This window comes from Zingiber officinale, chromosome 9B (assembly GCF_018446385.1).
Source record: "Zingiber officinale cultivar Zhangliang chromosome 9B, Zo_v1.1, whole genome shotgun sequence".
NCBI classification, from domain to species: domain Eukaryota; kingdom Viridiplantae; phylum Streptophyta; class Magnoliopsida; order Zingiberales; family Zingiberaceae; genus Zingiber; species Zingiber officinale.
This window is the reverse complement of record NC_056003.1, coordinates 6,601,443-6,626,302: the sequence shown is the minus strand read 5'-3', so window position 1 is coordinate 6,626,302 and position 24,860 is coordinate 6,601,443. Positions and strand designations below refer to the sequence as shown.

General features: G+C 37.7%; 2 protein-coding genes across 2 annotated transcripts; one reads left to right on the top strand and one right to left on the bottom strand.

Annotated features, from left to right (window-relative positions):
- Positions 1-28: 28 nt before the first annotated feature.
- On the bottom strand, positions 29-7,995 carry LOC122025521 (ribulose-phosphate 3-epimerase, chloroplastic-like). The gene is made up of 10 exons (XM_042584332.1): positions 7,824-7,995; positions 7,378-7,492; positions 3,229-3,369; positions 2,955-3,068; positions 2,465-2,543; positions 1,597-1,706; positions 1,455-1,511; positions 829-898; positions 572-659; positions 29-314 (listed from the first exon to the last, which is right to left on the bottom strand). The coding sequence occupies exons 1-9, from the start codon at positions 7,925-7,927 to the stop codon at positions 610-612; spliced, it is 840 nt and encodes a 279-aa protein (XP_042440266.1). The 5' UTR covers positions 7,928-7,995; the 3' UTR covers positions 29-314; positions 572-609.
- A 1,972-nt stretch (positions 7,996-9,967) lies between these two features.
- Positions 9,968-11,340, top strand: LOC122025522 (expansin-A10-like). Its single transcript, XM_042584333.1, has 3 exons — positions 9,968-10,187; positions 10,270-10,582; positions 10,666-11,340. Exons 1-3 carry the CDS (start codon positions 10,049-10,051, stop codon positions 10,970-10,972), a joined length of 759 nt encoding a protein of 252 aa, XP_042440267.1. The 5' UTR covers positions 9,968-10,048; the 3' UTR covers positions 10,973-11,340.
- Positions 11,341-24,860: the final 13,520 nt, after the last annotated feature.

Sequence of the window (24,860 nt, the reverse complement as noted above, 5' to 3'; positions counted from 1 at the left end):
AAAGAAACATGGGCATGTTGACAGGGAATTGAATTAATCTTTTTGATACTCAGTATCTTTCTCCACTTCTTTATTATCATCAAAATTTACAAAAAAAAAATAGGTAATAAAGCAAGTATGGCATGCTTTGTTTACGCATCAAGCCAACTCTAATTCAATATGTCAGGAAACAACCTTGCAACAACCTTTTAGCTAGATCCCTGTAAATGCTACATTTCACGAACCATAAACATTGAACATCACCGAACAATAGAGGCATATAACCAAATCGAAGCCTGGTTGACTAGAGCTCCATGTCTTTTACTTTCCTTTAGCTGCCAAAGCAAAACAAGTTATCTGTACCGACAATAACTAGAAAGGAACTGATCAACTTGTATCGAAGAACAGGTTCTTTACCACCAGATAATTGAAGGGAGATTAGAAAGTATAGTTTGAAATGTCAGAAATCACAAATAAACTTAACTTTTGCGCAAATATGAAAAGTTTTATACATATAATATCACATCTTGGAAATGCCAATTTATATGGTTCAGTGAGATAAACTAACACTTGCTGACTATCACTGTGTTACCTCAGTGCAGTGAGCTTCAAGAATAGCACCGATGAACTTTAAACCGCAACTGGAGTGGGCCTTTTGCTGGTCTTTATGCCTCTAATTGCTGCAAGATCAAAAACATCATTATAGAAAAGAAAAAACAAATCAAATGTTACTGTGCTTTTGTAAACAAGTGTTTTTTTCCTGTCCTTTAAAACATATAATTAATGTTATAATATCTTTTACAGAACACAAAAAAATACAAGGTTCTGAAAATAAAGTGACGTCCATGCCTTCTGCATAATCTTTAGCACCAAAAACTGCTGATCCTGCAACTATTGCATTAGCCCCAGCTTCAATCACCTGCATTCATTGAACAATCAAAATACGATTTCCTAGATCTGTGAAACTGAAACAGGTTGGATTAGGCATTGAAGCTCTGGGCATGCAAGTGAATACAAAGTAATCAAGTTCAATCATCCTTCCACAGACCTACCCTCTCTCTCTCAACACAGAGGGAAAAGGCTGCTCACAATTTTCATAGATTTAGGTTCACCAGGACGAAAGAAAGTAGTGACTATGTTTTTCATAGTTCTTCGTTCATCAGGATAGAAGAAAATTGTAATAAATTTTCTTCACTAAAGATTTCCTCAGGTTCACTCTTTGCTTCACTACTGTTAGGCTACGTGTGAATTATCTATACTGTATTCTTTAAATCTAGGACAAGATAGTAAAAACCATTCAAAATAATATCTGAGTAGCATTATTGAATTGCTTCTAGAAACCTCACAAAATCCCAAAAATCAGAATTATAAAAAAAATTAATAACATGAATTTTCTATCCCATCTGCTGCTAAAAAAAGAATCCTGGTATTGTAAGATTTAGGAAGAAAACAAAGACATGAAACTAGAAAAATACCTTGTATGCATTGTTAGGACCAACTCCACCATCTACTTCAATCCACGGGTTCACCCCCTGTTTACCAAGGTTACAACTATGAAATGCACAATTCTTTGGTCATAAAAGTTGATTATGAATAAATAAATGTGTTGATCTTCACCTTTTCAGCACATAACCTCCTTAACTCAGAAATTTTCTTCACCTGACTTTCAATAAAACTCTGCCCACCAAAGCCAGGATTTACAGACATAATCAAGACCAGATCAACAACTGTCCAAGCAAAAAGGTGACATGCTCATTTACTGTCAACATAATCAAGATATCTTAAGAATAATGGCTATAGATGAAACCCAAAACCTTCTAACTGCAGGAAAAAAAAGACTTAGGAGTAAAAACTCACATGAACTTTGCAGATAAGCTAACAAAATATTTAGTAATCAAATATACTGCTCATAGGTACATCCATCAGGTGCTTATATAGCTCCTCCATTACATCTAAAGTAGCAAAACAAATTGGGGCGTTGATCATAAGACCCATTATCCTCATTCCAAGACTTCTCCTTCCACTTATATGTTGAAATTAAGGTCATATTTTCATATTAATAATTTGCTTATGCAAAATGTTCATTTTGAAAGTGCAAATGGAACCTATAATTTGCCTTGTCATTCACACCAGGAGCCTTGGCAAGAAAAATATCTCTTCAAGAAGCCCAAACCCCTTTGCCCTCTCGACACATCAACTCTACTGTCTTGAAAAAAATAAACCAGACGAGACCTTTCTATATAAGCATATGCTAGCCCTTAATTAGGTTGTGTGCTTCTCTTCTTTCTACTTTCACTGCATTCATAATATAGTTCGAAATTGAATATTGTTCTTGAACTAACCTAAGCAAATAAAACAACACTAGAATAAACGTTAGCACTCAATTATCCAACAAACTAAATAACCAGTAGGATCAATTCAGTAATATTTCACAAAGGAGTTATCTTGAAGAATCATGAAAATATCAAGTAAGAAAAAGTCTCACCATCTAGGACATAGTCTATGGCACTTAATGGGGTTGCAGGGTTCAGCACAACTCCAGCTTTTGCTCCTAGACTCTTTACCTGAAATCAAGTCTTATATACATAATTGTCTTTCAAAAAATTTCATCAATAATATTCATGGCACCAGACTGAACTGTATAAGAACAGCAAGATGAGATCAAGGAAAGAACAAAATTTGATGATCCATGATTAGGATCACATTTTAAAGGTTGTAATTTTATTAAAAAAAAAGAAACACTCAAAAGTGCTGTGAGTTACGCCACATTGACAATTTCTCTTGTCTCAAGTTCCAAAGATGAGTTGAAATTTGAAACATTATTTCTTTAGGCAAGCCTAAACAGTTGATAGAAATAATAGCTACTTGTAGAGGAAAATCAATTAGATTACAAGTATCCAATAAATGAACTATCAAAGTATTGATGTTTCATGGCATTCCAATGGAATTAGGAGATAGACTAATCTACTGATTACCTGATTAACTGTCCGGTGCAAGTGAATTGTAGATGATTGTTCACAATGAACACTCACAATGTCTGCACCAGCCTTGATAAAATCTGGAACTCGTTGGTCAGGTTCCACAATCATCTAAAATTTGGAAAACACAGTAATGAAAAGGTTTTTAAACAATTAAAACAGAAACAAAATACAGTGGCGACCAATTTTCAAATATAGAATTTACAAATAGGTGATGGTTATAACTTTGAATCTGAAGCTTATTAAAAATTGCAGCAGAGGAGGCAAATACCAAGTGCACATCCAACGGAAGATCTGTCACTGGGCGCAATGCATCAACCACTAGAGGTCCTATGGTAATATTTGGCACAAAACGCCCATCCATCACATCTACATGAATCCAATCGCATCCTGCCACTTCAACAGCCTTAACCTGTATGTTGAAACTAATTACAACTCCCTTATCAAGCAATAATCTTTGAGAACACCATATTATTATTGTCCAAAAGCTAAAACAGAAATCACTAATTCAGAAAATAATTTTCCAAAGAAAAAAAAAAACAAATAAGAATGTAACCAGAGAACAACACTTTGTGTAAGAAAGCCCATCTATTGGACCACCCCCATAGTTCCAAGTAAATAGATATGCATGAAGAAACTTATCAGTTAATTAGCATGTTCTGAAGTTCACCAGGAAATAAGTTACTGCATTTTCTATAGTAGTTTGGTAACATGCTCACAAGATATTAATTAGACAGGGAAAATAGATTAAAATAGGTTAAAGGGGAGATAAATATTAGTTACATTTGTTTTTGTTTCAAACTCTGGCCATGACAAACCAGTCATGGCAGGTCTCAAGCCCCGATAAAGGAAAAGGGTTGCGTTAGGTTGTCAGACAGCGTTAAAACTATGACAATTGTTCAATGAATAGATCCATTAAACTATTGTGTTAATTCTAGATTGTTCACCGGAAGGAATGCATTGCAGGGTCCGACTGTAACGTCTCGGCAAAGACTGCTACACCTTCAGAACACGGGTGTAGTGCTAAATACATAAGAGTTCGCGTTGCAGGATCCGACTGTAACATATCGGCAAGAACCACTACATCTCCATGAGAACTTGAGTGTAGTGTTAAATAGGTAAGAATTTTCACATCATAGGTTGGATAAGAACAAATATGATAGGAAAATTAATAGTCTAAGATTTGGAACATGGAACATAGGAACCCTTACTGGTAAATCAATGGAGGTAGTAGATACGATGATTAGGAGAAGAATTAGTATTTTGTATGTACAAGAGACAAAATGGGTAGGCGAGAAGACAAAGATGATAGAGAACTCGAGTTTTAAGTTATGGTACACAAGAAAGAGTAAAGCAAAAAATAGAGTGAGTATTGTTGTAGCTAGTTTGTTAAAGGATGAAGTTAAGGAGTAGTTAGAAAAGAGGATAGAATTACAACCCTTAAGATAATAGTGACGATAGAAACTATGAACATAATTAGCATATATGCACCGTGAGTAGAATTAGCTAAAACTATCAAATCAAGATTTTAGGACGACTTAGATAAAGTTTTACAAAACATTCTGTCAAATGAAATGATTTTAATAGGAGGTGATCTAAATGGGCATGTCGGAGTAAAAAATCTGGAATATGAGAGGGTGCATGGGGGTTATGGGTTTGGAACAAAAAATGAAGAAGGGAAAACTATATTAGATTTTGCGATAACATATGACCTTATATTTGCTAATACATTTTTTAAGAAAAAAGAACACTTAGTCACCTTCAAAAGTGAGAATAATAAATCACAAATTGACTTTCTTATGGTTAAAAAAAAGAATAGAAAAATTTGTAAAGATTGCAAATCATCCTTGGAGAAAGCTTAACTACCCAACATAGATTAATAGTGTTGGATATACACCTCAAACATAGCATCAATAGAAATAAAATATATACGACTCCTAGAATTAAGTTGTGGAAGTTAAAAGATGAGAAGCAAAATATATTTAAGGAGAAGGTAGGAGTACAAGTATTAGATGAAATATATGATAACTCTAATAAGACATGGGATAAGATTATATCAAAATTGAAAATAATAGCTAAGAGTGTATTTGATGAGTCAAAGGGGCATGCACTACTAAGTAAAGAATATTGGTGGTGGAATAAGAAAGTACAACAGCTTATAAGAAATTATATATTTTTAAGAACGAAAAAAATTTAAAAAAGAAATACAATAGCAAAAATAAGAGGCTAAGAAAGTAGTGAATGAAACAAAAAATAAAATTTTAGAACGATTATATTAAAAATTGGATATAAAAGAAGAGGAAAGAGACATCTATAGAATAACTAAAGTGAGAGAAAGGAAGACAAGAGATCTTATCCAAATAAAATGTAATCGATAAAGAAATAGAAGAGTAGTGGAAGAGGTATTTTCATTAACTTTTTAATGAAGGTTTAGGTGACCAATTTAACTTAGATAATTTAAGTAAGTCAAATGAGTACAGAAATTTAAATTTTTATCGTAGAATTCAAACTTCAAAAATAGAACAACCTTTAAATGTGATACACATTGAAGAAGTCGTTGGACCAGATGATATTCCGATAGAGGTATAGAAGTGCCTAGGGAAATAAGATATTAAATGACTTATAAAATTATTTAACATGATATTGAAAACGAAAAAAAGCCTGATCAATAGAGGGTAAGTATTCTAGTTCCCTTATATAAAAATAAGAGAGACGTACAAAATTGTGTAAACTAAAGAGGTATTAAACTAATGAGTCATACCATGAAACTATGAAAAAAAGTATTAAAAAAGATTAAGGAAAGAGACCACGGTGACTGAAAATCAATTTGAGTTTATCCCTGAATGGTCGACAATAGAAGTTATACATCACATTAGACAACTAATTGAAAAATATCAAAAGCAAAAACAAGATCTACACATGGTATTCATTGACTTAGAAAAAACTTATGATAGAGTTCCAAGAGAAATTATATGAAGAATTCTAGAAAAGGGTGATGTTAGTGTAACATATATTGAATTAATTAAGAATATGTATGAGGATGTAACAATCAAAGTAAATACTTCAGGCGGAGTAACTGAAATATTTCCAATAAAGATAGGGTTACATCAAGATTCAGCTCTAAGTTTTTGTCTTTTTATACTAATTATAGGCGAACTCACTATACACATTCAAGACACAGTACCATGGTGCATGTTGTTTGCAAATGATATTGTTTTGATAGATGAAACACGTGAAGGAGTAAATGCTAAACTAGAATCTTAGCGGAAAACACTATAATAGAAATGTTTTAGGCTTAGTAGAATAAAGAAAGAATATATGGAATTTAAGTTTAACAATATTAGATATAATAAGACAATTGTTAAGATACGAGATGATGAGTTGCCCGAAACCAAGAGTTTTAAATATTTAGGATCATTTTTATAAAATGAAGGAAGGATTGAGAGAGATGTCTTACATAGACTACAAGTATGATAGTTGAAATAAAGAAAAGCGTCGAGTGACCGTAAATTACTTCTAAAACTTGAAGGAAAATTCTACAAAATCACAGTTAAACCTGCTATGTTATATGGAGCTGAATGCTGAAATATGACTTGAGCACATGAGCAGAAGATGAAAGTTGCAGAGATGAGGATGTTAAGGTGGATGTGTGGACATACAAGGATAGACAGAATAAGAAATTTAAGTATTAGAGAGAAAGTCGGAGTTGCATCTATTGAGAGAAAACTTCGAGAGACATGTTTAATACTTAGACGACCAATAAATGCTCCAGTTAGGCGATGTGAAACTATGACAAACACACATATCAACAAGAAAGAGGAAGACCAAAAAAGACTTGGTTAATAACAATAAAACAAAATAAAATTTATTTAAGTATAGATGATATAGTAGGAGATAGAGCTCAATGGTGTAAAATGATCCATATAGCCGATCCGAACTAGTGGGATAAGACTTGGTTGTTGTTGTTGTTGTTTTTATTTCAAACTTTTCAAGAAAAAGGTTAATTCTAATGTGGATTGAAAAAGATAAACTAAGTTTTCCTTATGTTTTTTGATCAAATTATAGAAGCAAAAAATGGTCAATTGAGCAACCGATGGTCCAATACCAAAAGATAGTCTACTCGTATCATTTGTCCTCAAATCTACTAATGTATGCAAGAAAAGAAAATCTAGGAAGCTGAACTAATTGAATCATAGGTCTTAGCACACAATATCACAGCTTAATTATCTAATTTTATCGAGTAAAAGAAATACAAGAACATAAAAGTCTTCTTCAGTTGTAATAGAGAACTACTATTAGGAAAATTTAGAAGCATAATATTAAGAGCGGGTTGCCTACTTATGAAAGCAACAAAATAACGAATGTGGCGATCAACTAGGCAAAATTAATCATTTTCAGATAATCAAGAACAGGAGCTAACCTGCTCGCCCAGCTTAGAAAAGTTAGCAGATAGAATAGATGGCGAAACTATTATGTCAGTCTTTGAATATTTATCAACTCGCGCAGATGCTCTGATAGCAGTTTGGGACTTCCTCCTGAAAATTTGACAGATGCAACATAAGAAGGGAACCATAGCAGCTACCCAACCAAAAGTATCAGATTAACATCTATTAGCGGATTTCACAAAAGAAGGTTCGATCTTATGCGAGCTACAAAAAGTAACAAAGAGGGATAAATTAAGATGGAAAAGATGCAACGATCGTTCCAACTAGATTTGTTCAACCCACAGAAAATGCAAGTAACCAAACACAGTAACGCGGGGGGGAGGAGGGGGGAGAAGAACTAGGAACAATCTTTGGGCGGAAGAAACCAAGAAAATAAAAGGGGGGAAGAAGAAGAAGGAGAAGAAGAGATGGTAGGTGGGACCTGACGGATAGGCTGCTGGGCGGCGGCGCGAGGACGAGCTTGCGGAGGGTTCCGCCGTTAGGGACGGCGATGGCCACCGAGGACGAAGAGGCGGCGGCGATCATTTTTCCTACCTTACGCCGGTGGTTCTGCGATTCAACGCCCGTTCAAACTGAAACGGGAAGGGAATAAATAAACAAACACGGTATGTTTGTTTTTTTTTTGTGTGTTTTATTTTATTTTATTTTTGAGGAGGAGAAGAAGATGCACTCGTAATTCTCAGCCCCAAACGCGTAACGTTATCGACTCCGAAGTCCACATGGAAAATAATCGGATCGACCAAAAATTAAACAAAAGGTCGAGAAAAATAATAATTTAAAAAAAAAAAAGAGAGAGAAATTACAGAGCCGGATGGACCGGCCGGTTGAGCGTCTCGATTGATTTCCTGGACCTACGTAAACCGGCTGTTTAAGGCCGAGGCCCGGTCCGAACGGCCTATCTACGAGAATTGGCCTGTTGCTCTTCTTAGGATTTTTTTTTTAATAATTAAGGTATTTAAATTTCGCCTTACTTTTCAAACTTATAAGAAATGCAAATTAATTTCTTTAATCACCTGAGTTCTGCAAAATTAATTTTCAACTATTCTTGAAAAATTATTGAAAAATTTAGAATCAGATTTTTACAAACTGTTTTAGAATTTCCAATTTAATTACTTGAAAATTATTTTTAAAAAAAAAATGAAATATCACAATCTGAGATGGGCTTAAACTACCAGCAAATGCCCATAATCGAGCCCAAACTACACTACCTAATAAATTTTAATTTCTTTAATGGATCCGTAAACATTCTCACCCAATTTGTATTTACATTGCCCTTGTATTATTTTTAACACTGAGTTATAATAAAATATTATCTGTGATTTACTTATCGTGTATTATTTATACCTAACAATATTACACAAGGGGTGATGAAAGATATAAATTATATAAATATTTTTATTTTCAAATTTAATCATAGAGCTATTTACTATATTTCTACAGCACCTCTAATAGAGAAACAAATAGTTAATTTCTAAAAAAAATTCTCATATGACAAAAGTAAAAAAATAAAGTCTTCTAAAGAAGTACATTGAGAAAAGATAAGATATATAGAATCTTTCAATAAGATAATGCTCTTTTCTATTTCTCAAAATAGAATCTCTTTCAAATATATATGTTAAGATTTCATATTTTGACTGGGAAGAAATATCTAAATTTCACTGTCCTTTTCTATTTGTGAGAGATGTTATATATTTATTAGATATATCATGATCAATTTCTTATAAGATTCTTCCGCAATGAATCCAATAATATTAGATTGCTTAGAATAAATGATATCACTTTTTTTTACTTCAATTTATTCACCGAGCTCATAGCTGTGAACTCATTATTAGATCGGGGTATTTTCAGGATATAACCGAGTTGATCATCACATAATAAATTTATAGAAATAGATAATGATCGATTATCAGATGCTTCGATGGTACAATCAAGTTGGTCATGATCTGATAGATTTATAGAAATAGACCAGCATTGATTTTTGAAGTCAAAAAAAAATATCCTTCCATAGCAGGTTTGGTTAGGTTTTTGGATTTACTGTGGGATAGGTGAACGCATGACCATGTGCATAAATTATTAGATCCGGGCCAAACTACAGAATTGGTGGTGCCCTTAAAGTGCAGCAGCGCGGACATGAAGGCTCGTGCTTGCTTCGCTCATCGACAGAGCGGCATGCGTCCTTAGATGTTCTCTGCGATTGCTATCACACGGATTGCATTGTCTCCGACGTCATGTTCACTTGGACCATCAAAGTTGTTACTACCTTGTGAATTGACGAATTGTTCATCTATTTGCATGGAGAAACTAGAACAACACGGGGGAGCACGTCATGGTGAAGTAGTTGTCAAAGGAGTTTGAGTGCGTAGCAAGTGGAAAAGTTTATGGATCTCCTACTTAAGCCTTTCACCATGCATTTTACTCACTCACCTCAGTCACTCTGTCTATGCTGTAATTTGTTGGCAAATTTGCCTCTTAAAATTTTCAGAGGTCTCATTTTGCTCCATGGCGTCCTAACTTGCAGTCAAGAGCAGTAGCATTAAATAGGGGGGGTTAAAACAAAGGAGCCCCACCAGTTCAAACACCTATTTGAGCCTCTCCGACTGCCTCCATTTCCTCTCAACCCATTGCATTTGCTCCTCCTTCTAGGACATGGTTCCGAGAATGAGTTCTCTTGGAGTTGTTTTCCTCTCCCTAGTCTCACTGCTCCCAGCTGTGCATGGCTACGGAGGAGGATGGGTCACAGCCCATGCCACATTCTATGGAGGAAGTGATGCTTCAGGGACTATGGGTATGCTTAATTTCCTTCGTACTTACAAGTAGTTCTGCCTATTTCCAAAGAAATCAATCATAATTCAGACTTTGCGTCGCAGGAGGAGCTTGTGGGTACGGCAACTTGTACAGCCAAGGCTACGGCACCAACACCGCAGCCCTCAGCACTGCCCTCTTCAACAACGGCCTTAGCTGCGGGGCTTGCTACGAGTTGGCGTGCGTCAATGATCGCAGGAACTGCTTGCGGGGATCCATCGTCGTCACCGCCACCAACTTCTGCCCTCCGAACAGCGCTCTGCCGAACGATGCAGGGGGGTGGTGCAACCCCCCTCGCCAACACTTCGATCTCTCTCAGCCAGTCTTCCTCCGCATTGCTCAGTACAGAGCTGGGATTGTACCCGTTGCGTATCGCAGGTGGGTGACGAAGCCCTCAGCTTCTTAGAGATTTTGTAAATTTATCAAAAATAAGTAATTATTTGCTTATTCTGTTTTCGCAGGGTACCCTGCAGGAAGAGAGGTGGCATAAGGTTCACCATCAACGGCCACTCCTACTTCAACTTGGTTTTGGTCACCAACGTGGGAGGAGCCGGGGATGTTCATGCCGTCATGATCAAGGGGTCGAGGACGGGGTGGCAGCCCATGTCGAGGAACTGGGGCCAGAATTGGCAGAGCAACACCTTCCTCAATGGCCAAGCCCTCTCCTTCAAGGTCACCACAAGTGATGGCAGATCTGTGCTCTCTTACAATACGGCTCCTCCATCCTGGTCCTTCGGCCAAACCTTCAGTGGCGGACAATTCCGCTGAAGGTTTAAGATTCTACAGAGCAGTATGTATATCATATATATATTCGAGTGAGAAGGGCATATTTTACTTTGTCCCTTAAACAGTTATTCTATTGAACTGAACTAGACCTTGTGTCAGAGTCTAGATTAGTCACTGCTCTTGGAGAGAAGAAAGAACTGCTTCTCTGTACGAGCATATGGCAGTGGTGGTGAAACTGTCCACGCCTGCCTATATGGATAAGGTTTACTTTGCTTTTGTTTTTTGTCGTTTGACTCTATGTGAGGACACTCTGAAGAAAGAGTTCCCTCGTTGGCCATTGTTAACCATGCTTATGTAATGTAAGTGTTAATGGACTCGAATGGTTTGGGATTGCATAGTTTTTTATTTTACTTCATTTTGTAGCCATGAGGATTCAACAGAGCCAATTGGTTGTTGATATGGTGGTTGAAGACAATTAAAACAGGTAGGAGGTGATAATGGTCCAGTCTTTCTTATTTAATAGTTTATCAAAATGGTCGGGAGGGCGAGTCGTTGAGCAATTTCGATCTGTTAGAGAGGAAGAGGGTTGTCGTCGGCGAAAAGATTCTAGTTAGATGCTCGAACAAAGCCTTTTGTGACTTCAACCGAGGTGCAACCGGTTTGGATGAACCAGTTCATTCCATGGCAATCCACCATTTACATAGTAGGCAGCTATTGTGGATATTGAAATATTTTGTAATGCTTATAATCCACCACAATTCTTAGGTCTGATGTATAAATCTCATCTGACCAAATGCGAACGATGTTGATTTCCAGATCTACAGCACAAGAATTCTCTTCCTAGCTTGTCTATACAATTGATTGCTCATTGAGGAACAAGAGACACACTAGAAGGGTAAATAATCATGTGACTAAGATTACTATTGCTTAAGGTAACCCTACCCCTCATCGACAACAACTTTTAGTTACAAGTGTTCCAGTAGGATCTCTTCCTCGTAATCCTGCATTAAAGTGATACCAAGTTAACCCATCCAGAAGCTGAGTAAATGTGCAGTCGGTGAGAAGATAAGAATATTGACGGAGGAAGGATCATGAGTTGAAAGTCATGGACCTGCGCACACCACGAAGGGAGCAAATAGGAATGTTAGAGAGAGAATCAAAAAGGGGGTCCTTAGCATAGACAATTCTATGCTCAAGTCAGAATCGTAGCCCCGGTGAAAAATAGAGAAGAAGATAACATTAAAATAATAGTATGGATGCGTGTGGAGATGACACCAGGGTAAACAATCATGCACTTACCTGGCCAACGGAGATGATTCCTTTTTTATATCGCCTCTCATAACCTTCGCAATAAATAAACATTAGAGAATGTCTGGTGTCAGGATATGTCGGGTAGTGGAGGATGTGCATTAACCTTCCTCTATGTAGAGGAAGATTTCATTTCGTGTATATGTCAAAATAGTGAAATATTCTCTGGTGAGTAGCCATTATTTTATGACAGGTGATTGTGATTCTCTGATAATACTTTCTTCTAGAGGGAGTCTGATCGGCTTGGGGCCAACCGAGTTTAGGTTGGGAGTCATGCCTATGTGAGGTGGGGAGCCAAACCCTGTTGAAGTTTGATCGGCATAGGCCGGTCGGATTTATATTGGGAGTCATGCCTAAGAGAAGTGGAGAGCTGAACCCTAGAGGTCCGATTAACTCTGGGGCTAGTTGAATTTATATTGGGAGTCGTACCGATGAAAGTGGGGAGCTGAGCCCCAGAGGTCTGACCGGCTTTGGGGCCATCCGGTCGGATTTATGTTAGGGCCAATTCCCATGAGAAGTGGGGTGCTGAGCCCTAGAGGTTCGATCGACTCTGGGGCCGATCGGGTTTATACTACAAGTCATGCCCATGAGAAGTGGGGAGCTGAGCACCAAAGGTCCGACCGGTTCTGGCGTCGATCGAATTTATACTAGGAGTCATGCCCATGAGAAGTGGGTAGCTGAGCCCCGAAAGTCCAACTGTCTCTAGCGTCAGTTGAATTTATACTAGGAGTCATGTCCATGAGAAGTGGAGAGCTGAGCCCTAGAGAATTAATTGACTCTAGGGCCGATCATATTTATGTTAGAGGTCAAGCCCATGAGAAGTTGAGAATCGAGCCCCAGAAATCCAACCAACTCTAGAACTGGTCGGGTTTATGTTGGGGGCATGCCCATTAGAAGTGGAGAGTTGAGCTCTGGAGGTCCGATCGGCTCTGGCACTTGTCGAGTTTATGCTGGGAGGCATGCCCATGAGAAGTGGAGAGATGAGAATTGGAGGTCCGAACGACTTTGGAGCCGGTCGAATTTATGTTGGGAGTCATGCCTATGAAAAGTGGAGAGTTGAACCCTATTGAAAGTGGTATGTTCAAATACATACACCTTGACTTTGACTACTACCTTACCATGACTTTGACTGTCAACTCATATTGACTTTAACTATCACATCATCTTGACTATCAACCCCACATTACCTTTGGGTCCACTCACAATACTTCGTGTCACAAGCCTCCTATTCAAGTCTAGTCAAAGAAGGTTCGTGACCGATTTACTAGACCCGAGTCCTATTGTCGTCCGTTCATCCGATTTGTTAGCGACTCTAACTATCGCCCCTCAATATTATTGTTAACGTTATCTTTCTAAAAAAAAATGCATGTCAAGCGCTTGAAATGTAGGGTAAGGTGTCGGTGATACATGTGTGATCGTACTAACAAAATGATACGATTATCTTGTTCATCATAAATACTATTTTATGGGCAACCACCACGTGTACCACCAACTCCCCTTTCTTTGATGTGATAGCCAATGCATATCTTTTCATACGAATCAATGGTGATTCATCTCCTCCGATCCGACGATTGTAACCAATCAAGCCATTCTAATCGGACAGTTAGGCTTTAAAGATATCTCAGGGCTCTTGTCAAAACCCTAAGTGTTTTAGGAAGTAATTCATTTGTGCCTTGTCTTCTTCAGTTTTCTTCTCTGATGACTTCTAACCACTACGCTCTCTTTCCCACGATCTTCCTAGTAAGTGTTTTTTTCAATGTTCCTGCATCTCTCATTTGTTTATCCATGGCCTAAGAAACTTTTACCCCTTGGTACATGTTCACTCATTCTAATTTCGATAACTACGACCTTGAGATGGTCTATCTAGCTTTGGAGATCCCTAAAAACTTGTGCATTCTCATTCCCGACCCTCAAGCCAGTCCCCACCATCCTTCGCCGGGATACGTCGCCTTCTTCAAAGATCAGCTTTAGGCTAGTTTGTGCTTCCCTTGTTGGTTGCTACTCGGAAAACCTAATGGTTCCACTGTACAAAATTTTTGTACAAAGGTCTGAACTTTTTCCTAGCTACCATGTGTTCTTTTAAATTAAACTTGGATCGCCTGCGGAACTTAACACGTTTGATCCAAAATTTAATCTATTTGTTCTTTTAGGTTTAGACTTGGATCTCCTGCGGAACTTAACACGTTTGATCCAAATCACCTAGGTTATTAATTCTATTAAATATTAATTTCCAAAATTGGCTTCCAGAACTGCATGGCGAGGCACATGGCCTTCTTGGATATGGGAACAACCACCACCGCCTAGACAAAGTCTTTTAAGGAAAGCTAATATTTAATTTCCTTAAATAGATTTAGGTCAACCGAAAAGAACAATCAAATCACAAGGAAAAGAAAAACAAAGAACACAACATCGAAAACAAATTCGAAATACTAGAATCGCATGCCTCTTGTATTTGGTATTTTTACATGAAGATAAAACTAGTATGATGCGGAAATAAAATACTAGTATACCTTTTCTTTTGCAAGCAAAAACCTCTAGGTCTTCTACCGTATTCCTCTTCTAACCTCGGACGTTGTGTGGGCAACGGTCTTCCGAGATGAGAAACCACCAAAGCACCTTCTTCTCCTCCTTGCAAGGTTCGGCCAAATCAAGTGCACCTCCAAGGAAGAAGAGAAACAACCAACCAAACTCCAAGGGATGAAAACTTTCTCTCCTTCTTCTCCAAGCTAGAAATCGGCCACCACTTAATCTCCAAGAGCAAGGGGAATTTCATCCACAAAGATGGAGAGAAGAGAAAAGATGAGGCCAGCCACACCAAGGAAGAAAAGAGGGAGAAGAATAATAAAAGTTGTGTATCATGAAGGCACCCCAACCCCCTCTTTTATAATCCTTAGCTTTGGTAAATAAGGAAATTTAATTACAATAAAATTTCCTTAACTTTCCTTGACATGAATTAATTAAGAAAAATTAAACAAAAATTTCCTAAACCTTCATGTCATGGCCAGCCACATCAATAAGAGCAAATAAGGCAATTTCAATCAACAATTAAAATTCCTTATTTGTCTTCGGAAATTTTAAAAAATAAAATTTCCCTTTAAAATCCCTTCATGGTTGATAAAAAGAAATTTCTATAATTTTAATTTTCCACATGTGAATAATTTATAAAGAAGAAAAATAAAATATCTTTTCAATCTACAAATAAGGAAAGAGATCTAATCTCTTTCTTTAATCTTTTGTAGATCCTTTTAAAAGAGATATTTTAATTTTAAATCTCTCCAATAAATTATATTTTTCACATAAGAAAAATTTAAAATTAAAATTCTTTTAAATTTAACGGGGGCCGGCCACCCATGAACCAAGGCTTGGCCGGCCCTAGCTTGATCCACAAGCTAGCTTGGCCGGCCCCTACATCATGGGTATGAAGGTGGGTATAGGTGGGTATAGTACTCTATAAATAAGAGGCTACGATAGGGACCGAGAGGAGGAATTGATTTTGGTCTCCCGATAAAATTAAGCATCCCGTGTTCGCCCCGAACACACAACTTAATTTTATCAATAATAATTCATTCCACTAAAGAACTATTATTGAACTACCGCACCAATCCCAAATTATATTTTTGGGCTCCTTCTTATTATGAGTGTGTTAGTCTCCCTGTGTTTAAGATGTCGAATGTCCACTAATTAAGTGAGTTACTGACAACTCATTTAATTAATATCTTAATCCAATAATAGTACCATTCAACCTTATCGTCATGTTGGACTAAGTCCACCTGCAGGGTTTAACATGACAATCCTTATGAGCTCATCTTGGGGACATTATCAACCTAGATCTCTAGGACACAATTTCCTTCTATAATCAACAACACACACTATAAGTGATATCATTTCTCAACTTATCGGGCTTATTGATTTATCGAACTAAATCTCACCCATTGATAAATTAAAGAAATAAATATCAAATATATGTGCTTGTTATTATATTAGGATTAAAAGCACACATTTCCATAATAACTGAGGTCTTTGTTCCTTTATAAAGTCAGTATAAAAGAAACGACCTCTAATGGTCCTACTCAATACACTCTAATTGTACTAGTGTAATTATATAGTTAAGATAAACTAATTCCTAATTACACTACGACCTTCCAATGGTTTGTTCCTTTCCATTTTAGTCATGAGCTACTGTTTATAATTTATAAGGTACTGATAACATCATCTTCTGTATGTGGCACCACATACTATGTTATCTACAATATAAATTAATTGAACAACTACAACTAAATGTAGATAATTTGACCAAATGTGATTCTTTATTCAAAATAAATGTTTACAAAAGCTTAGGCTTTCAGTATACACTCTAACATCCCTATCCCCCACTTTCTATCTAAAATAAGTCAACACTTTCATATTTTGCTCTAGCAACTTGCTCCCAATGCCTTCCGATCGATGTGTGGAATGACGATCCTATTTCATTTATATGAAATTCCCTTAACCCCTCGTACTTTCCACTATTTTTATTATTTTAAAAAAATTAGAGCATATGATTTTCTTGTTTCAATTCTATCCTGAAGTAGTTTTCTTCAAGAAAATATCTTCGTCTAATAAAGGATGGAAATCATATTTCTTTTTTATCTAAAGTGTCTGATTCTGTGTCTTGACCGACCGGTTGGCAAGTGGACATTTCCCCCTCTCCTGAGTTAGGAGACCACCGCTACGAACCTACATTCATTTATGCTTCAAAGAAGCTGATCAACCTGCAATTCAACATTCCCTAGCTGTTGCAGGAGGACCTCCTCTATATGTTCAAATTGAGTCCAGTCTAAGCAACACTTCTCTTCTCTTTTGGTAAGAATTGGTAACTTAGTTTTTATGTTATCACTAACAGAGGTCTTTTCTACTTGATACAGCGAGAATCATGTTCAAGGCTCTGGTTTCCGAGTCTCTACGATTGGAAGAGGTTAAAATAGATCGGCGAGATCAAGCCCTTTTGGTAGAAAAAGAAGGTCAGTCATTCGACCTCTTTGGAGAGGCTTCCAGCAACCGAGTGGGTGGTACTGGTGCGACAGCTAGTGTGGAAGAAAGGTTACCTCCCAACCCTCTTATAACACTGAAGGAAGTTCCTTCCCTTGTATCTAAAACACAACTTAGGGCCAGACACAAGAGAAGTCATTCTGACACCACTAAACAACTATCTTCTGAGCGAACGCCTTTGGCTACAGTGCCTTCCCCATGATCCACACCAGATAGGAAAAGCACTCTGGTCCTGTCTTCCGAGCAGCTACCTTCAGCTCTACCCTCCTGCAGCTCGGTCCAAGGGGAAATTGTTTCCTAGCTGAGTGGATCTCCTATTGCCCCAACTCCTTGGGCGCCATCCCCTTGTCCGATTGTCCTACCTACGAGGACTTCCTCTTGTTAGGATGTATACTAAAAGTCTAGCTTTTGGTATAAATATTCATCTAGAAATAAGAATCACATTGGTCAAATGTCTACATTTATGATAAATGTAGTTGTTCAATTAATTTATATTGTAGATAACATGGTGTGTGGTGTCACACACAGAGGATCATGTTATCAGTACCTTATAAATTATAAACAGTAGCTCACGACCATGATGGAAAGGAACAAACCATTGGAAGGTCGTAGTGTAATTAGATATTAGTTTATCTTAACTATATAATTACACTAGTACACTTAGAGTGTATTGAGTAGGACCATTAGCGGTCGTTTCTTTTATACTGACTTTATAAAGGAACAAAGATCTCAGTTATTATGGAAGTGTGTGCTCTTAATCCTAATATAATAACAAGCACATATATTTGATATTTATTTCTTTAATTTATCAATGGGTGAGATTTAGTTCGATAAATCAATAAGCCCGATAAGTTGGGAAATGATATCACTTATATTGTGTGTTGTTGATTATAGAAGGAAAATGTATCCTAGTGATCTAGGTTGAGAATGTCCCCAAGAGGAGCTCATAAGGATTGTCATGTTAAACCCTGCAGGTGGACTTAGTCCGACATGACGATGAAGTTGAGTGGTACTACTCTTGGAGCTAGATATTAATTAAGTGAGTTGTCAGTAACTTACTTAATTAGTGGACATTTGCTATCTTAAACACAGGGAGACTAACACACTCATAATAAGAAGGAGCCCAAAAATGTAATTTGGGATTGGTGCGGTAATTCAATAATAATTCTTTAGTGGAATGAATTATTATTGATGAAATTAAGTTGTGTGTTCGGGGCGAACACGGGATGCTTAATTTCATCGGGAGACCAAAACCAATTCCTTCTCTCGGTCCCTATCGTAGCCTCTTAATTATAGAGTACTATACCCACCTATACCCACCTTCTTACCCATCTTATAGGGGCCGGCCAAGCTAGCTTGGAGACCAAGCTAGGGCCGACCATGGCTTGGTTCATGGGTGAATTCATGTGGCCGACCCTAGCTTGAACTCAAGCTTAGGTGGCCGGCCCTATTAAAATAAAAAGGAATTTTAATTTTAAAATTTTTTCTTATGTGGATAACATGATTTAAAAGAGAGTTTAAAAATTTAAATCTTTCCTTTTATAAGATTCTACAAAAAATTAAGAGAAGAGCTAAATCTCTTTCCTTATTTGTAGATAAAAAGGTTGGTTTTAATTTTGGTAAAAACTTTCCTTTTAATCATGTTCATGATTTAAAAGAAAGTTTAAAAATTAAAAATTCTCTTTTATTAGTTTCTACAAAAGATTAAGAAAAGATTTAATATCTTTCCTTATTTGTAGATTGAAAGGAGATTTTAATTTTTAGAGATAATTTTCCTTTTTGGAAATTATCCACATGTTTAAAAGAAAGTTTTTAATTTGTAAAATTTCCTTTTTATTAGCCAATCATGAAGGGATAAAAATTATTGGATAAATTTTTATAAATTTCCGGAAACAAATTAGCAAGTTTTAATTCTTGTTTTAATTAAAACTTTCCTTGTTTTGGGGAGAAAGTGGCCGGCCAAGAAAATTGGAAAAAGAAAATTGATTTTTAAATAATTAATTTTTATTTTTCATGACAAAAGAATTAAGGAAGTTTTTATTAAAATTTTCTTATTTGCCAAGACCAAGGATTATAAAAGAGGGAGTAGAGGTGCCTTAATAAAGAACGACTCTATTCTTTTTCTTCCTCTCTTTTCTTCCTTGGTGTGGCCGACCCCTAGAGGTTCCCCTTCCCCTTCTCTCTTCTCCTTCTTGTGGCCGAGACTTCATCACCTCTTGGAGACATAGAAGTGGCCGGATCTAACTTGGAGAAAAGGAGAGAAAGGAGGCTTGTTTCTTGCATCCCTTGGAGCTTGGTTGGTGGAAAAAGTTCTTCATCCTTTGGAAGTTTTTGCTTGGCTGAAACTTGAAGGAAGGAAGAAGAAGGTGCATTGGTGGTTCTCATCTCGGAAGACCATTGCCCACACAATGTCCGAGGTTAGAAGAGGAATACGGTAGAAGATCAAGAGGTCATTAAAAGTTCACAAAGGAAGGTATAACTAGTAATTTTTTCCGCATCATACTAGTTTTATTTCTTTGTAAAAATACCAAATACAAGAGGCATGTGATTTTATGTTTCGAATTAGTTTTCGATGTTGTGTTCTTTTATTTTCTTTTCGAACTTGTGCTTCGATTGTTCTTTTTGGTTAACCTAGAGTTATTTAAGGAAATTAAATATTAACTTTCCTTAAAAGGCTTTGTCTAGGCGGTAGTGGTTGTTCCCATATCCAAGAAGGTCATGTGCCTCGCCATGCAGTCCTGGAAGCCAAATTTAGAAATTAATATTTAATCAACTTTGTGACCTAGGTGATTTGGATCGAACGTGTTAAGTTCCGCAAGAGATCTAAATCTAAACCTAAAAGAACATATAAGTTAAACTTGGGATCAAACGTGTTAAGTTCCGCAGGCGATCCAAGTTTAATTTAAAAGAACACATGGTAGCTAGGAAAGGTTCAGATCTTGTATAAAATTTTTGTACAGAGGAACCATTAGGTTTTCCAAGTAGCAACCAACAATTGGTATCAGAGCTAAGGTTTTGCCTCTGTGTATTTGGTATTAGTTTAATTATGCACATGTCATACATAATTTAGGCAGGATAATAGTAGGATGTGCTAACTTTGTGGATGCAGGATCCAATTATTATGGCTTATAGATATTGTGTGTGTGATTGGACCCTTGGACATGTCAAGGGCATTTTATTGTATGTGTATGATTGTATTATAAAATACAGCAGGAGCTGTATTTAGTTTTATTAGAATTTTATTTTTGATCTAGTTACATGTACATTCCTTTTATGGAATATAGGATCGATGGATGTAAATTTTATTTTATGTTCAATCTAGTTTACATGTACATTCCTTCGAGGAATATAGGATCGAAAAATGTAAAATTCTATTTATGTCGCGGATCGAATCTTGCAAGGCGTGGAACCTTTTGAGGACCAGAGCGCAGCGGAACAAGGAGCAAGATGGATGCGACAACTAGACCCGGTGGCGGTGGCCAAAGATGGCAGCAGCTAGAGTTGGTGACACACGGAGGACAGTAATAGATAAAAGTCATAATAGTTGAAAATTAGTTTTTCTATTTATTGTTTTTTATGCTGTGTTGTGTGTGCTTGTTAGTATGCATGTTAAGTAGGCTAGCATAGTCAAAATTCCTCACTTTAAATAACTAAGTGGGAGAGAGATTTATTTTAAATAAATTCTACGGTCTCCATTACTGATTTATAAGTGATGCAACAAACTTGCGTGTTGGCTCTGAGTGCTTTCCTCCATATCAGATGAGCTTATTTGCGGATCACTAGATTAAACTTCTATTTTGGATGACTATAGGAAGTTAATTAAGAGTGTGTGATCTTCCCCATCGGAAGGGGCACAATTTTATTAATGGACTTAGTGTCAAGTAATGGTATACACTTAGGCACGTCTAATAGTATCATCCCCATCGGAGTCACTGCTATTATTTGTGTGACCGAAGAAAACCAACTATTAATTTGTCAAATAAATAGGTTGACAAGATAATAAAATTAAAAACCCCTCTTACAAATGTTTGATTTTGTATACGTCCACACTATCGTGGCATACAAAATTCACGGTGTTTGAGGTAATTTTATTTGTCATAAAGATTTATTGACAAGATAATTAATGGGTAAACCCCTCCTCTTACAAATGTTTAATTTTGTATACGTCCACATTATTGTGACATGCAAAATTCACGGTGTTTGAGGTGTTGGCTCCAAACACCTGAGCGAATTTGATAAGAATGTTGTCTATATAGACTTTAATATTTCTCTCGATATGCTTTCGTAAGATCCTATCCATCATCCTTTAATATGTTGTTCTTGCATTTTTTTAGTCCCAACGACATAACTATGTAACAGCAAGTACCGTCTGAGGTGATGAAACTGACCTTCTCTTGGTCCTCCCTGGCAAGAGGAATTTAGTGATATTCCTAATAAGCATCCAGCATATCAGCTCACTCTCCAAAGTAGAGCCAATTTTCTGGTCGATTCAGGGGAATGGATAACAGTCCTTGGGACTTGCCTTGTTAAGGTAACGAAAGTCAATGCAAATCTGCCACTTGTTATTGGATTTGGATACCAAGACTACATTAGCGAGCCAAGAGGGAAATTGCATCTCTTAGATGTATCCTGCTTCCAGTAACTTGTCGACTTTTGATCCAATAATTTTATTCTAGTTAGTCAGGAAATCTCTTTTCTTCTACTTGACTGGCTAGGAGTTGGGAACAAGGTGGAGTTTGTGCTCCATCACAATCGAGGCTACCCGTGTCAGTTCCTTGCAGAGACTAGGCAAAGATGTTTGGTTCCGAGTTAAACAATCTACCAGGTTCTTCTTAGTCTCTGGTGGGAGGTCAGTCGCTATCTTCGTAATACCCTCTGGTCGGTCATGATGTATTTGTACTTCCTCCTGTTTGACCAACTCATCAGCTAGAGGCAATGACTCTTCTTGGATGGTGTGCACCCTTCCATCCTGAATTTTCTGAGCCTTGCGCGCCTCTATTTTTATTATATCAACGTAGTATTTCCATGCAGTGAGTTGCTCCCCCCTTATCTCACCAACCTGGCCTTCCATTAAAAATTTTACTTTCTGATTGAAAGTAGAGATAGTCGTACAAAATTCGTGCAGCGCAGGCCTCTCTAGGATGACGTTGTAGGCGGATGGAATGTCCACCACTATATATGCTTCTTTGAGTTCTCACCAAGGGCTCAAAATCCAAAGAGATGGCCAATTTGATTTGACCGATTGACTGTACCTCGTTCTCTGTGAACCCGTATAGGATCATATGTCCATTAGCTGGAGCTCTCTTGCATTCGGTGTCAATGAAGACTCAACTGTTAATGATTATAGCTTTGATGGTGAGCTCGTCATCATGAGAGAGCTCCACTCCCTCAAGGTCTTGAGGCCTGAAGCTGATTTGGAGCCCGACTACTTGTTCTTGGCTATAGCCAACTGTATAAATCTCAAGTCGGTGACTATGAGCCTTCCTAGCTCTGGTTGAATCACTATTAGTGGAGCCTTCGGAGATCATACTGATGTCCCTTACCATGGCATTTCCCCGGATCTCTTCTTCCCGGGTCTGTCGCGGTTCCTTGCTTTGTTCATCCGAAACACTGCCTTGTCTTTCTATTACTTGAGGTGTTTTGCCTGAGTGACCGGAGGTGCTGGAGTTAGGAGCCAATTGCTTCAGGAGCTAAGGTACGATTTGAGGCGGTGACAGACCTAGCTCGATCGCTCGGTGCATTTTACGAGCGAGATGATAACAATCTCTTGTATTGTGGATCTTGGACTGATGGTAAATGCAAAATCAAGGTACCCACTGGAAGGGTTCGGTAAAAGAGGTCTGAATGGCCTTGATGTGTTGTACTGCTCTCGCTTCTCGAACCGACAGAGGATTCGGTGGAGGGTCTCTGGGGCATATTAGAGATAGTGGTGGTTTCTAATCGACTTGGCCAGCAGGAGCTAGGATAATCACCTCCTTCTTCTGAGCGGCTTAAGTCCTCCACATGAATGTATTTGACTGTTTTTCCCGGCAGGTTGTCAAAGTCCTTTGCAAACTTTCTGATGAGAGCTCGAAAGAATTCTCCTTCTAAAGGGTCTTGAGAGAAGATGTTTATTAATATTTTTGAAGTGGTGGACGGAACATCTAGCACCACTTGGTTGAATCACTTGATATATATTTGTAGAGATTCCTTGACCCCTTGCTTAAGCATGAATAGATTTAGGCTGGTCTTTTGATACCTCCTGCTACTAGCGAAGTGGTGCAGGAAGGTTTTCTGAATTCCTTAAAATAAGTAATAGACATGACCGGTAGTTGATCGAACTATCTGTATCGAGCCTGGGAGAGTGACCAGAAACACTCGACGTTTTATTATGTCACTATACTGGTGCAATAGAGCGACGTTCTCGAATCTTCAAAGGTGATCTTTAGGATTGGTGTTGCCTCCATACTTCCCAATCAATAAAGGTCAGAAATACTTTGGCAGTTTTTCATCTAGTACCTCTTGCAAGAAAGGTGCGCTGGGTTGTTCAAGTGACTCCCGAACGGCAGGAGCTTTTCCTCGCCTCAGGTCCTTTAGGGGTGAATTTTCAGCTCAAGATTCTTGTGACCGCTCAATTTTAACGTAGCCTTCCCCAGGCGCTCAGAAAAACGCTCAGAGAAACACAAACAACTGCTTCTGCTTGGATCTTCTCCCTAACACAGGAAACTCCTCTATCGAGGCTACAGATGCCCAACGCGTGAGAATTCACAGTTTGTTCTCGGGATAGTGCTTATGCCTTGGCATTCATAAATAGCTCATACTCCTCCAGTGTCATGGCAACGTTGATTTTGCCAGCCGCATTCATCCTTGAATTCTAAAACAAGTGAATGTGTTCCCACAGATGATACTAAATTTAATCCCTTCTAAAAGATGAGTAGATGAATGACCGATGAGAAGGCATAAATGTTAACGAAGGAAGGACCTTGAGTTAAGAGTCACGGACCTGCACACACATCATGAAGGGAGCAAATAAGAACGTTAGAGTGAGACCAGAGAGGGGGTCCTTGACGCAGACATTGCGACACTCAAGTCAGAACCATAGCCCCGACGAAAAATAAAGAAGAAGATGAACAGTAAAATAGTAGTATGGATATGTGTGCATGCGAGTTCGTGTACTTGGCTAATGGAGATGACCCCTTTTTATACTACCTCTCATAACTTCCACGATAATGAGACGTCAGAGAATGTCTGATATCAGAATATGTCAGACAGTGAAGGATGCACAACAGCCTTCCCCTAGGCAGAGGAATATTTTGTTGCGTGTATATGTCAAAGTAGTAGAATATTCTCTGGTGAATAGATATTATTTTCTGATAAGTAGTTACGATTTTTTGACAATTCTATCTCCTAGAGGGAGTCCAATCGGCTTGGAGCCGACCTGGTTTAGGTTGGGAGCCATGTTCATGTGAGGTAGGGAGCCAAGCCCCGTTGAAGTCTAATCGGTGTAGACTGGTTGGGTTTATGTTGGGGTCATGCTCATGAGAAGTGAGAACCTGAACACTAAAGGTCCAACCGGTTCTGGGGTCGTCGAGTTTATTTTGGGAGTCATGCCCAT

Coding starts and splice junctions, on each gene's coding strand:
- LOC122025522 (XM_042584333.1), top strand. CDS start 10,049: ATGGTTCCGAGAATGAGTTCTCTTGGAGTTGTTTTCCTCTCCCTAGTC. Junction 10,188..10,269: donor TGATGCTTCAGGGACTATGG/GTATGCTTAATT, acceptor TTTGCGTCGCAG/GAGGAGCTTGTGGGTACGGC. Junction 10,583..10,665: donor GTACCCGTTGCGTATCGCAG/GTGGGTGACGAA, acceptor CTGTTTTCGCAG/GGTACCCTGCAGGAAGAGAG.
- LOC122025521 (XM_042584332.1), bottom strand. CDS start 7,927: ATGATCGCCGCCGCCTCTTCGTCCTCGGTGGCCATCGCCGTCCCTAAC. Junction 2,544..2,954: donor TGCACCGGACAGTTAATCAG/GTAATCAGTAGA, acceptor ACTTGATTTCAG/GTAAAGAGTCTAGGAGCAAA. Junction 1,512..1,596: donor GGAGGTTATGTGCTGAAAAG/GTGAAGATCAAC, acceptor CTTGGTAAACAG/GGGGTGAACCCGTGGATTGA.